The 14870-nt window shown below is 35.9% G+C and overlaps 1 protein-coding gene across 5 annotated transcripts in view; it reads right to left on the reverse strand.

Annotated features, from left to right (window-relative positions):
* Window positions 1–10862: 10862 nt before the first annotated feature.
* Window positions 10863–14870, reverse strand: part of PARG (poly(ADP-ribose) glycohydrolase) — a 130905-nt gene continuing 126897 nt past the window's right edge. For 3 of the 5 annotated variants that reach the window (XM_043596851.1, XM_043596850.1, XM_043596852.1), the window contains one exon: window positions 10863–14565. In XM_043596851.1, coding sequence (XP_043452786.1) covers window positions 14411–14565 — 155 coding nt within the window. In that variant the 3' untranslated portion in view covers window positions 10863–14410. The remainder of the gene's footprint in view (window positions 14566–14870) is intronic. The other 2 variants (XM_043596849.1, XM_043596848.1) reach the window with 2 other exon arrangements.

The following is a 14870-nucleotide window of genomic DNA, read 5'->3' on the forward strand; positions in this document are numbered from 1 at the left end:
ATGAGGTCCCAATAGTTCATTTTTGCTTTTAATTCTCTTGCCTTTGGAGATGTGTCAAGTAAGAAATTGCTACGGCTGAGGTCAGAGATGTTTTTTCCTGCTTTCTCCTAATTTATTAGTTCTAAAAGGCCTTCAGTGGCTTCTTTAGGATTTTCAAATACTACATCAAGTTATCTATGAATAGAAATAGTTTTATTTCTTTCTTTCCAATCTGAATGCCTATTATTTCTTATTTCAGTTGTTTAATTGCCTTGGACAGAACTTCCTGTACAATATTGAATAGAAGTGGTGAGAGCATACATCCTTGTCTCATTCCTGATCTTAGGGGAAACTACCCAGTGTTTCACCATTAAGTATGCTGCTACTTGTGGGGGTTTTGTAGATGTTCTTTATTAAGTTGAAGAAATTCCCTTCTATTGCTAGTTGAGTGTTTTTAATCATAAAGGTGTTTGGATTTTGTCAAATGCCTTTTTCTGCATCTATTAAGATTATCATGTGATTTTTGTTTTTATTCTATTGAATGATGTATTACATTAGTTGATTTTCAATTTTAAGCCAACCCTGCATTACTGGGATAAACGCCATTGGCCAGGGTATACTTCATTTTATATGTTTGTTGGATTTGGTTTGCTGGTATGTTCTTGAGGATTTTTGACTCCATATTTATAAGAGATAATGGGCTGAAGGATTCTTGTCCTGTCTTTGTCTGATTTTAGCATTGGAGTAATACTTCCCTCAGAAGGATTTGGGAAGCACCAGTGCCTCTTCTAGTTTTGGAAGAGTTTGTGAAGAACTGGTATTGATTCTTTGAATGTTTGGTAGAACTCAACAATGAAGCAATCTAAGCCTTGGCTTATCTCTGTGGTTACTTTTATAAAATTATTTAATCTTTTTATTTGTTATAGATCTATTAAGATGGTCTATTTCTAGCTTGAGTCAGTTTCAGTAGTTTGTGTGGCAGCACACTCCAAAATACATTCCCCTTTCCATTATTTGTTGGCAAACAATTGCACATAGCATTCCTTTAAAGTCCTTTTTATATCTGTAAGATTGGTAGTAATGTCCCACTTTCATTTCTGATTCTAGTAATTTGAGTCTTCTTTTTTTCCTTTGTCACACTAGTTAAAAGTTCACCAGTTATATTGATCTTTACAAAGGGACAGATTTTTGTTTCAGATCTTTATTTTCTATTCTCTATTTTTTTCTGCTCTGATCTTTATTATTTCCTCCCTTCTACTTAACAGATTTAGTTTGTTCTGCGTTTTCCAGTGTTTTAAGGTTGAAGTTTAGATTATTGATTTCAGATATTCCCCCCTCCCCTCCTGGTAATGTAGGCACTTATAAATACAAATTTGTCTCTAAGCACTGTTTTAGCTGTATCATAAATTTTGGTATATTGTGCCTTGATTTTTACTCATTGCTAAGTATATTCTGATTTTCCATTTGATTTCTTCTTTGACCTATTGGGTATTTAGGACCACTAAATCGTTTAGAATATATATATTTTTATGTTTCCATTGCTATTTCCATTCTTTGGATGATTACTTATGAAATTTTTTTTTAATTTTTTTTTCAACGTTTATTTATTTTTGGGACAGAGAGAGACAGAGCATGAATGGGGGAGGGGCAGAGAGAGAGGGAGACACAGAATCGGAAACAGGCTCCAGGCTCTGAGCCATCAGCCCAGAGCCTGACGCGGGGCTCGAACTCGCGGACCGAGAGATTGCGACCTGGCTGAAGTCGGACGCTTAACCGACTGCGCCACCCAGGCGCCCCACTTATGAAATTTTTAACATGCATATTAAACTTTCATGTGTAACAATGTCTCACACCATCACTTCAAAAATATAAAAATGTCAGAACATTATTCCTGATCATTTTCCTCCAAAACTCTATGCTATTGCTATCCAATATTTTACTTTAGTCCTTTTTTAAAATGTGTATTTACTTACTTACTTACTTACTTACATATTGAGAGAAAGAGAGAGAGAGAGAGAGAGAGAGAGAGAGAGAGAGAGAGAGAGAGAGAAAGAGAATCCCAAGCAGGCTCCACACTGTCAGTACAGAGCCCAACTTGGGGCTTGATCTCATTATTTGTGAGACCATGACCCAAGCCAGAATCAAGAGTTGGGCACTTAACCAACTGAGCCACCAGGGCCCCACTTTAGTCCTTGTTTTTAACATCACAAATTAGGCATTAATGTTGTTCTTGTTATACCAACCATTTTTTAAACTATATTTACATATACATTACTATTTTGTTCATTACTCTTCCTAAAGTATATCCTTTTAGAATTTGATTTAGTAAGAGAATGATAAAAGTAAACTCTTAATTTTTGTTTTATCTCTAAATGTCTTTATTTTCATTCTTGAAAGATGGTCAGCTGGGTTAACAGTTACTCTTCTAGAATTTGTAGATATTATTTCATGAATTTTTATTCACTCAATATATTTTACTCATTATTATATAATTATAACTTGCAATGAATAAAAATCAATATACCAATAATTTTTGTAATTATATAATTATGTTATATTGTAATAATATTCTTATTTCATTAGTTTTATTTCTTTGCAGAGTATCACTTCTGTCTTTCTGCTTTTAAGATCTGCTTTTAGTCTCTTTTATTATACAATTGCACTCTGATGTGTTTAGGTATTTCATCAGTCCTAGAAAATTCTTGTCGAATATTACCTTTGTTCCATTTTCCCTAATCTTTTCTGGGACTCTAATTACACTTATTTGAGATCTCATTCTGTCCTCTACTTCTAATTGTTTTAAATTTAAAATGTTTTTCCACATAAAAAAATCTTCATTGTTTCCACCTGGTCCAGTTTAGAACTGGGAAGTATATAAGCAACTGTTCTGGTGACAGGTGAAATCCCCAAGGCCAGGGACTGAGCAGTGCCCTTCGAAGGCCACTGAATTCAGGAGGTCTCTAATTATGCTTGAGAGTGAGTCTTTCAAAGAGGTACTACCCAAGCCTGTCCTATGGAGATTGTTCAGGCGGAAGCCCATCTTCTTGACGAGTTTCATGTCCTGCTTTAGAAAGTGGTTCTTCAGGAAGTAACAGATAAGAGGGACTGTACTGGCAGAGCACAGAAGATGCAGATCTAGCAGTCCAGCTTTAGTTTCTTCTCTAGAACCATGCAGGTCTCCAAGGCATATAACGTGTATCTGGACTCATATTGAGATGACTCCTGCTATTCTCAAAGAAGGCATGTCACCACACTGGTTTTGCAAGGAGGCATTTGGTGCTTTTGTGTTTACACCTTTCCAACTCACAGATGACACACATTGTTTAAAGTCACACTGTTTTGATTAAAATAATAGCCCAGAGAGAGTTAGGTGTTAGAGGTTTGCAAATGCAAGTCAGCCAGGTAGTGGATAGTGGTCCTGACCTCATTTCAATAATTCTGAAGTATCTGGTGCCTTTTTTGGATATAGGCACTAACCACAAAATACAGTGTTATCAGTGCTGTTAGCCAATTCTTTTGCCAGTACCACACTGTTTTGATTACTGTATTTTATAGAAAGACTTGAAATCAAGTAATGTCAGTCTGCTGATATTGCTCTTCTTGTTCAATATTATGTTAGTTATTCTTGGTCTTTTGCCTTTCCATATAAACTTTAGTATCAGTTTGTCTGTATCCAAAAATAACTTGGCTTGGATTTTGATTGGGATTGTGTTTACTCTATAGATCAAGTTGTGCCTTCTTAAATATAGAGCCTTCCTTTCCATGAACATGGAATATCCCACCATTCATTTAGATTGTCTTTGACTTGTTTAACAGTTTTATAGTTTTCCTCAGATAGGCTGTGTATATATTTTGTGAGACTTATACCTAAGTATTTTATTTTGGGGGTGCCAATGTAAATGGTATTGTTTTAATTTCACATTCCAATTGTTTATTCATGGTATACAGCAAAGCAATTGATGTTTGTATATTAACTTTCTATCCTGCAACCTTATAACAGTTTATTAGTTCCAGAAGGTTTTCTGTGTTTCTTTTTGTGGGGTCATTTGTTTTGTCATTTCTTTGGGATTTTCCAGAGTCATGTCATTGGGGGAAAATGTTTTATTTCTTCCTATGTCAGGGAAAAATAATATATCTATATATCTATACATCTAGATATATATACACACATATACCTTTCACTGTCACATTGCATTAGCTAAAACTTCCAGTCTGATGTGGAATACAAATGGTGACAGGAGAGATCCTTGCCATGTTCCTGATCTTAGCAAGAAAGTTCCTCATTATTAAGTATGATATTAACTGTAGATTTTTGTTGTTGTTGTTGTATTTGAGTAAGTTTCCCTGTATTCTTGGTTTGCTGCGAATGTTCATCTGGAATGTGTCTTGGATTTTGTCAAATGCTTTTTCTGCATCTATTGCTATGAGCATATGACTTTTCTTCTTTAGCCTGTTGATGTGATAGATTTCATTAACTCAACCAGCCTTGCAAACTTGGGATAAGTCCCACCTGGCCATAGTCTACTTGTATATGGTCTTTATTGCTGAATTGTATTTGCTAAAACTGAGGATTTTTGCATCTATATTCATGAAGAATATTGGTCTTTAATTGTTTGTGTTTTTACTCTCTTTGTCTGGTTTTGGTATCACGGTAATAAATTGGGGGGTTTCCCTCCTCTTCTATTTTTAGGAAGATATCGTATAGGCATGGTGTTAATTCTTTCTTAAACAGTTGGTAGAATTCTCCAATGAAACCATTTGGATCTTAAGACTACTTTGTTAGATTTATAAAATTATAAATTCAATTCTCTTAATAGTTATATGGTCAAATAACATATTTTATATTGGATGAGTTCTAGTAGTTTCTATTTTTTGAGGAACTGCTTCATTTAAGCTAAGTTGCCAAATATATGTGTCAGTTATTTGCAGTATTCTATTATCCTTTTAATGTCTGCTGGGTCTGCAATGCTATCCCTTATTTCATTCTTCATATTAATAGTTGGAGTATTTCCCTATTTTTTCTTTCAGTTTTGTGAGAGGTTTGTCAATCTTTTGGATCATTTCAAAGAACCAGCTTTCTGTTTCATTTGAGTTTCTCTATTGATTTTTGATCTCTTACTTCATTCAATTCTACTCTTCATTAATTTTTGCATTCTGCTTGAGTTTATATTGTCTTCCCTTAATTTCTTGGAACTTAGATTGATTTGAGATCTTTCCCTTTTTCTAATGTATACATTCAGTGACTTGAATTTTCCTTTCTTAGTTGTGTCCCACAAATTTCTATACATTTTTATTTTCATTCAGTTCAACATATTTTTCTTTTTTAATTTCCCTTGAGAACTAAATCCATGGGCTATTTATTTTTTTTTTAATTATTTTTTTAACATTTATTTATTTTTGAGACAGAGAGAGACAGAGCATGAACGGGGGGAGGGCCAGAGAGAGAGGGAGACACAGAATCTGAAGCAGGCTCCAGGCTCTGAGCTGTCAGCACAGAGCCTGATGCGGGGCTCAAACTCACGGACCGTGAGATCGTGACCTGAGCGAAGTTGGACGCTCAACCGACTGAGCCACCCAGGCGCCTCCATGGGCTATTTAGAAGTGTGTTACTTTCTAAGTGTTTGGAATTTTTTCTTTATGTTATTGATTTCTAGTTGATTCCATTGCATCAGGGGACGCATTTTATATGATTTCAATTCTTTTAAATCCCTTGAGGTTTGATTTTGGTCTAGGAATGTTCTTAGTATATATTCTATAGGTACTTGAAAAGATTGTGTATCTATAAGTGTCATTTAGATTTTGTTGACTAATGGGATAATGTAGTTGAGTTCTATATCTTTGCTGATTTTCTACCAAATTGTTCTATAATTGTTGAGAGAGGAGTTTTGAAGTCATTAACTGTAATTGTAGTTTTGTCTATTTCCCTTCGTTTCTGTCACTTTTTTTCACATATTTTGTGCATAAATATTTAGTATTGCTGTCTTATGGGTGGATTGACACTTTTATCATTATGTAATATCCCTCTATGTCCCTAATACTCTTTCCTCTAAAGTCAACTTTGATATTAATATAGCTATGTCTGCTTTCTTTTGTTTGCAAGGTGTGTCTTGTATGCCATCCTTTAACTTTCAACCTACTTATTATATGTGAAGTGAGTTTCTTATAGAAACACCGTTCATTTTTGGGGTCATATGGCTTTTTATCCCCCCTGCCAATCTCATTTACATTTAATATCTTTATAGTTAATGTAACTATGATGTGTTAGTGTTTAAGTGTGCCATTATTTTTTATTTTCTGGCAGTTCTCTGTTTAACATTTTTGTTTTCTTTTCCTGCTTATTTGTAGGTTAATTGAGCATTTTTTAGAAGATTCCATTTTGATATATCTATAGTGTGTTTGAGTGTACTTCTTTCTATAGTCTTTTGAGTAGTTGCTGTGGTATTACATTATAAATATATATCTTATCCAAGTCTATTGATGTCAACATTTTACCAGATTGAGTGAACTATAAAAACCTTATCTCTATACTCCTTTACCTTCCCATTTATAATTGTCTTAATTATTCCCTGTACCTACATAAAAAACCACAATAGGTAGGTTTTATGTTTTACTTTAACAAATCTAACTTAGAAAACTGAAGTGTGTTGTATTTACCCATATTTTTATTCTCTATGTTCTCCCTGATGTTCCAAAATTCCTTCTTTTATTATTCCCTTTTTGTTTTAAAATTTCCTTTAGTCATTCTTTGAAGGCAGATCTGCTGGAAACAAATTCTTAGTTTACTTTCATCTGAGAACATCTTGGTTTCTTCTTCGTTCCTAAAAGATATTTTTCCTGGATATACAATTCTGCACTGACAGTTTTCTTTCAGCACTTGATAAGTATTGTGCTACTTCCTTCTGGCCTTTGTTGTGCCTAATGAGAAATTTGTCATTTGGTTTGTGTATGTCTTACAGGCTATGTGTCATTTTTTTGCTGCTTTTGAGACATTTTCTTTTTCTTTGATTTTCAGATGTTTCATTATGATGTGTTTTGGTGGGGATTTTGGGGTTTTATCCTGTTTGGAGTTCACTGAGCTTCTTGGCTACCTTGCAAAATCTGGGATATTTTTAGAAATTATTTCTTCAAAATTTTTTTTAATCACCCCCACCCTCTTCCTCTTCTCCTGATTTGGTTATACGCTATATATGTCCCTTGGGCTCTATTTATTTTTTCAGCCTATTCTCTCTCTTTTGTTCAGACTGGCTAATTTCTATTGCTATATCATCAAATTCTCTGACTCTTTCCTCTATTTTCTCTATTCCGCTGTTGAACTCATCCATGGAGTGTTTTTTAAATTATTATTATTTTAATTTCAGTTATTTTATCTTTTGGTTCTAAAATTTCCACTTGGGGGGTGCCTGGGTGGCTCAGTCAGTTAAGTGGCTGACTAAAGCTCAGATCATGATCTCACTGTTTGTGAGTTTGAGCCCGGCGTTGGGATCTGTGCTGACAGCTCAGAGCCTGGAGCATGCTTCAGATTCTGTCTCCCTCTCTCTCTGCCCCTCCCCTGCTCATGGTCTTTCAAAACTGAATAAATGTTAAGAATAAATAAAAAAATAAAATCTCCACTTGATTTTTCTTGTATCTTCTCTTTGTTGTGACTTTTTCATTTATATCAAGAGTGTTTGTAATTGTTTGTTACAGCATTTTTATGACAAGCTGAGATCTTTCTGGACCTTGGAATAATAAGTGATATTTCATTGAAAGTTGAGCACTTTGGATATTATGTTATGAGATTCTGGATCTCATTAAATCTTGTGTTTTAGCCCTTCCCCCCGATACCACTCCAGTTGGGAAGCAAGGCACTGCCTCAATACAGCCAGCTGAAGATGGAAGTTTGTGTTTTCCTCTCTATTTTGAGTGACATACAGAGAAAAGGGAGGCTCCTTGGCACTCCTGGGAAGAAGTTGGAGTTCAGGCTCCACCATAGGCTATGGTGACATAATTCTGGCTTGGAGGGGGAGCACCTTGTATCCTCACTTCCCCATGTATCCTCCACTGAATCCAGGAGGGTGGCTGGAAGTGTGTGAGTGGCCTCACAATTCTGAGAAGTGATGAAAAGTCCTGACTCTGTTAGGCTTATTTGATCACTTAATGTGAAGGGGGAGGGCACCTAACAGCAAAGGGGAGTGGAGCCTCATTATTTCTAGGTGGAGGCAAAAGTCCAGTATCCTCATGTGTTCTCCACTCACACTGCACTGGGGAAAGAATCTCTTACAACCCACATGATTGAGGCACATTGTTAGAATCTGGAAAGGGTGGAAGTCTAGGCTCTACACATTATCATCGCTGGTACTGGCTCAGTTTTTTCTGCGGTGTTTGGCTAGAGTAGAGCAGTTATTACATAAAAGTTTTTTGTCTTGTTAGGCTGCCCCTTTCCTGGTCCTTCGGCTACAGAGAGCAGGCTTTTCTTGGGCCTTTCTTTACTTGCACTAAGAATTTCCAGGGAACTCACTACTGTATCGTTCCTTGGTTCCAAGGACTCCCTTAGCCAGTCTTGTCTTCTCTTCCACCTTTCAGTGTCCTCTTATGTTTGTTTTATGTATCACATTCAGGGTTTACAGCTGTACTTAGCAGAAAGAAAAGGGAAAAGTCTGTCTACTCCATATTTTGGAATAAGAAGTCCTTTCTCTATTATTAGTGTCAGGATACTGTGGTAATTAATGTCTTTTAGAAACATTGATTTACAGATGAAACAATGTCTGGGATTAACTTAAAAATAATTTGGGGGTGGGTAATGGGTAGAGAGATAAAGTAAATGAGATTAGCTATGAATTGGTAATTGCTGAAGATGGATGATGTATGTATGGAGATTCATTACTCTATTTTATTTTTGTATATGTCTGAAATTCTCCTTAAAAAGAAAACCATTTCCTGACCACCCAGTCTAAGTCATATTATAGGCTCTTACCTATGCTCTCCAATACAGTATAAATGTGATAAGAAGGACCAGTCTATCTTGGTCATAATTACAGCTCCAAAGCTTAAAAGTGGCATAGAGATGGCATTCAAATTACCATGTTTCCTCAAATATAAGATGCCACAGATGATAAAATACCTTTATTTTATGTATTCTTAAAAAAAACCACAAGTTAAATTATGACATAGCATCAATTTTTAAAAGTATTTGAATTTCAGATGCTACAGTGTGGGGGAAAAATGCTCATTTTCTAATTAACGAAATATGGCATTTGTAGAATAAAGACTCAGTGAGGTCAAGATAATGATGACAATGCTTTGCAAGTATTCAAGATGAGGGTATATTTCTGAAGGTTTAATCAATTTTGCAGTGAATATATTTCTTCCCAAATATTGAAAATTTATGTCCTAGTTTATAGGTTATGGTTACAAACTTGAACAGAAAATCCAACATTCTGACATGATGGTCTCCACCCTTTCACCACCAAGGATCCCTTTTATTATTTTATCCCCAAGGTCACCATATTTTGAAATATTTTGATATCAAGTAAAACTCATTCGCTAAGCTAATTTTCTTCATTTTTCATAGATTAAATGTGTAGTATTCAAACGGAGGTGATATAATCTCAGCTAAAATAAAAGAAACTTGACCTTTTACCTACCCTACATGGACTCACTACAGGGAAAAGTACATTTCCATTAAGAAATCTACCTTTTAGTTTCCAGTGCTACTTTCTCAGAATCCAAGAACTGGTGGAACTGAGATGGCAGGTGCTGGATGGCAGCTCCTATATGAAGTCAAGAGAGGATACTAAGGTAGCCAGCCCATCTTAATGTTACACTATAAGTTAGCCCATTTGTTTACACATTTCTCCAACACAGGAAACTGTGTAAAGGAGTTCAATGTTACAGTGAACTGACATGGTGCAGGGTCTATTCAAGATTCTAAATTGACAGCACAAAAATTCAATTGTTTTTTCTAGGATGAACTGGAACAGAGTAGTGAGAAGAAAATACAATTTGTGGAGTTTTAGATCACTTCCCCTTTGTGTGTCAGCTTAGATCTGAGTGCAGAGGGCAAGTGATTCATCTTTGCACCCTGAGCAGAAACTTCAGTGGATACTCACAGAAGACACCTGTGTCTATGAATATGTGAATGGATGGAAGGACAGTGGTCCTCAGAACCTTCAAGACATCTTCCCAGACCCTGATTTGAGCTTTCTTAGAAGATGGGAATTAGGAAAAGGGAATGTACACCAGGAAACATTACCTTAGGAACCTGGAAGGGATGAAAAACTAATGCAGCCAGAATTCTCTTTACCTTTGGAAAATTCTTCATGCCAGTGACTAACTCTACATTCTTAACACCTAATGTGGAATAACAAATCTATACGTAAAAATTTTCACCAAATGCGTAAGACACACTCTACAATTTTAAGAGACTCTTCTTTTTTTTAGTGTTTATTTATTTTTGGGAAGAGAGCCACAGAGAGAGTGAGTGCAAGCGGGGGAGGGGCAGGAAGAGAGGGGAACAGAGGATCTAAAGCAGGCTCCACGCCGACAGTACAGAGACCAATGTGGGACTCGAACTCACAAACTGTGAGATCATGACCTGAGCCAAGGTCATATACTCAACTGACTGAGCCACCCAGGTGCCCCCAATTTTAAGAGATTCTTAATAATAGAGAACAAACTGAGGGTTGATGGAGGGAGGTGGGAGGGGATGGGCTAGATGGGTATTAAAGAGAGTATTTGTGATGAGCACTGGGTGTTGTATGGAAGTGATGAATCACTGAATTCTACTCCTAAAACCAATATTGCACTGTATGCGAAATAAAATTTAAATAAAAAAATAAAATAAGAGCATGCACATGAACATCTTAAATGTAGCATAATTATTTTGAGAAAAAAGAGGTAGTAACAAGGGGGTCAGAATTTCTTTATTCTCATCCTACAAAAATCATGTAAACAATAGCACAGAGCTCTCCTTATTCCCAAGTTCAAAATCATCATTACATGGTAACCCTATATTTAAAATAAACAGGAAAAATAAAACCAGTTATCAGGCAAACACAGCAGTTTTGGATGTCTTGTATGGGAAACTTTCTCCTTTGGAGGTTCAGTAGATCTGTGTGGGAATCTGATGATGGGGGACAAAGGACACTCTGTCACAGGCACAGAGAACAGTGGTGGCTCAGTGGATTTTAGTAGTTTGTTCCAATAAGTATTCATTCGGACCCCCTTCCAGCCCCCAAACAAGAACAGGATTATATATTTGAACTCAAGTGCCAGCAATGGCTGGTCTTTCCCTTACCTCCAAAAACAACGGATTGGAGCAGATCCACAAGCCTGAAAGAAGAAAGTACAGGACTTCTAAACTTTACTTATCATTAAAGCAGACATACTAGGATTCAGGTTTTCCTTACATCAGAAAAAAGCCATAAACATGCAGCCACACAGATTGGAAAAGACCAAAAAAAACAAAACAAAAAAACAAAACAAAATAAAAAACAACCAAAAAAAAAAAAAAAAACAGGCGAGAATCTATACAACCGCTTCTCTTCCTGTTGAAGTTTTTAAGAACGTAACCCAGCTAATTTTTGCCCCATCATATTCTTGCAGTGGGACAGCTTAATCAGTATTTGGTTTCCAAAGCAATAAATATTGGTTAAACACCTGGCAAGGCAATCATGAAGCCTGGTTAGATCTCCTTTCAATCTCCCCTTTGAATACCAATTTGGGTCTGCCTGCCCTTAATGTCACTTCAACCAGCAAGAAAAGAAATAATTCTCTCAGAGATATTTTAATGCACCCCACTGATAACGTCATTCATTATGAAGAATAACTTATAGTAGGAACTTGGTAGAGAACAACAGTGTCAGAGCCTTTGCTCGGTCAGGTCTCTGCCAGAGATGATAAAGTAAGTTTCCTTTCACAAAGAACTTCTGGAGGTTGAGATGATGGTATTCCCTAACCTCTGGGCATCTGTTAGTCCATTGGAAAAATGGGCTAAAATATGCAAAGCAACTAGCACAGTATGTTATTACATACAGTAATACATACAGGAGGTGTTCCATAAATGTTTCCTGGTCAACTATAAAGACTGAAATTTATTGAGTACCAACTATGTGCCAGACCCCACGAACACTTCTTTATATACACTATTCCCTAATAAGTGCTAATAGCCCATTTTCTAGATGAGTTAAATAAGGCTCAAATATTAAGTTTATTTAGAGAATTAGCAAGATACATGGCTAACACTGGAACCTAGTTTGTCTGATTTAAAATCTCAAATTTTTTCCATGACTCCGCATTGCTTCCTTAAACTGTTACTTCATTTCAGTGAGCTAGACAGAAAGCATAAAGCAAGTGAGCTATATTAACAACATAAGAATTCTAAACTAAAAATACCATTTCATGCCTCAATAGATGAAAGGGAAGATAAACAACATGAAGGAAACAATAAGCCCCTAATGAAAGAGAATAAAAAGGTGCAGTTAAATGTCTTAGAACAGACACCCGTTAATTAGAAGTCTGATTTTTTTCCCTCTTTTTATAGAGGGCATTCCTCCTGTCTCAAAAAATGGACATTAGTTCTCTTTACGTTCCCTTTGATTAAACTGTCCCAATCCCTGAATGTACTGGGACAGAGTGGGCAGGTCTTCTTCTTTGAAGACCCTCAAAAGAGTGAGGCACAGGTAGATGGCCAAGTCACTAAGCCTGTTCATCAATAAGAGTTGAGTCTTAGAGTCTATGTTCTGGAATATTAGGCTGGGTGGTCTTACCTGGATTTAATGATTTCTCTACCACATGAACCATCCTATACTGCTCCTGTATTGTTTTAAAGAACTGTTCACTTAGTCTTGGAGCTGGGTAAGAGGAAAATGATATGGAGGCAGAAAAAAGAAATGAAATATAACTATGAATGCTTAAACAAAGCTCAGAATGGGTTGGGAAGGAAAGAGAAGACTTTAGCATCAGTAGAAATAAAGCCAGACAACTTGGATTTGGGGAGATGTTTAAAAATCTTAGTACTATGGTAAAGAACTTCATTAATGACAAGCGGCTGCTGTCAGGTGCCAAATTCCGAATAAAAAGAGTTGCAGACATTGGCCACAGCCCCATATTTTCCTGCCAATACTGACACCAGGAGTTTGGACCATCCGCCAAAATTCCTTACTACTAGGATTGGACCTCCAATAGCGTTTTCTGACAGTTGACTATAAACTAGAACTTCAACAGTAATAGGTTAGAACTATTTTAGAAATATGAATAAGTGCTTTGTGATTAAACTCTACTCTCAAAACAGAATCGACTTTTATTGAAACCTCTGAAAGACATTATTATTTGTTTGCCGCCAGCTTTAAATGGATACAACTGTAAATAAATGATTTTAAACAGAGCCCCTGATAAAGCCTAAACCTAATCATTTCCTATAATTCCAGTTTTATTTGGGTGTTATGTGCTTGCAAACAGACACACTTAAAGAACATGTATTTATGTACATATAAAATATAGATGATATGGGAGTTTCTGACAAATGATTTGTTAATGAAAATTTATTAACTATGTAATCATTGAATACCAGAGAAACTTTAATATATACAAATCATGTGAGTTCTCAGTTCCTAAACTTTGGTTATATGAATATGCCTCAAGCACCAGAGAACAAACAATAATTCTAATTTGAAAAGAAAAAAAATCCCAAGAAACAAAAAAAGCCTTCAACTCCCTTTGTTCTTTTCTTTTTAAAACGCCATTTGGGGAAACTCTTTTATTCTACATTTCCTTCCATCTTGGTCAGTTTCCAAAAAACAGTATTAATAAAAATTGAACAGGGAAAAAAGTATAGACAAACCATTTTAGATAAAGGTGATGTCTCAAAAGAACTATATCTGGAAATTATTCTGTCTTAAATACAAAATCGTTTTGACCTAGGAGATTTACATTATGTAACATGTATAAAAAAATCCTCAACTCTTAATTTTCAAAATTCAAAAACTCAGGCAACACAATCTTAACAAGAGTTGGGGGTGAAAGGCTTACAGGGAGATCTTTAGCAAACCCAGTTAAAAAAGTTCTTGGTTTTCAACTTCTTCCCTGGCATCTGCTAGCTGCAGAGGCAATATGCATAATATATAGGCATCAAAAGAGACCTGATGGACTGAGCACAACCCTTCATGGGATTTCACAGGAAATCTGATGGGCAAAAGAAAGAAAAGCTGAAGAATGAAGACTGAAATAGAAAAAAATGGAAACAAAATATATCTAAGCATACGTAAGTTAGGATGGAGGGGGCTTACATGTACAAACTGACAACTGCATATGTGTGGAAGGGACTGCATCCTTGCCCACAAACTGGATTATATACACATTTATATTAAATTAAGTCAGTTCGTATATTACACCTGACAATTCAAACAGGATGTTTCTGGTGAGAGGTGGAAGGAGGTTCTATTTACTCAGTTCCTCAGGCCCCAGTCCTCTGTCCTGGCTGGCTGGTGGTCTCTGTACAGGACTCCACGGCATGGTATATGAATGGATAAAGCTTGATGTCTGGTCCGGGGGTCGAACAGTTTCTGCATTCTTCGTTGTAATACCGTAGCAAGAGCTTATACACTTCTCCTGGAAAGTAAAGGCCAGACCAAAACCCCCATTTAGGTAAAAAGATGGATAAAACTACTAAAGAGCACTCTAGTTTTCTCTTAATCTAAAAAACATATGCTCATTTTTGGCTTTTGAAAATAGAGTATGAATTTCATATGCCTGAAAGGCTTTCCTGACATAAAGTTAAAAAGAACAACAACACATAAGTACCTTAAAGAAACTACTTATTAGTTCATGATTACAACAGGCTATACATGGTATAGGTATATGTGGTATTTGGCCACTTATCATTTTGGGAGTTTGTGGCAACTTTACTTCTACAT

Source organism: Prionailurus bengalensis, chromosome D2 (assembly GCF_016509475.1).
Source record: "Prionailurus bengalensis isolate Pbe53 chromosome D2, Fcat_Pben_1.1_paternal_pri, whole genome shotgun sequence".
Taxonomy (NCBI): Eukaryota; Metazoa; Chordata; class Mammalia; order Carnivora; family Felidae; genus Prionailurus; species Prionailurus bengalensis.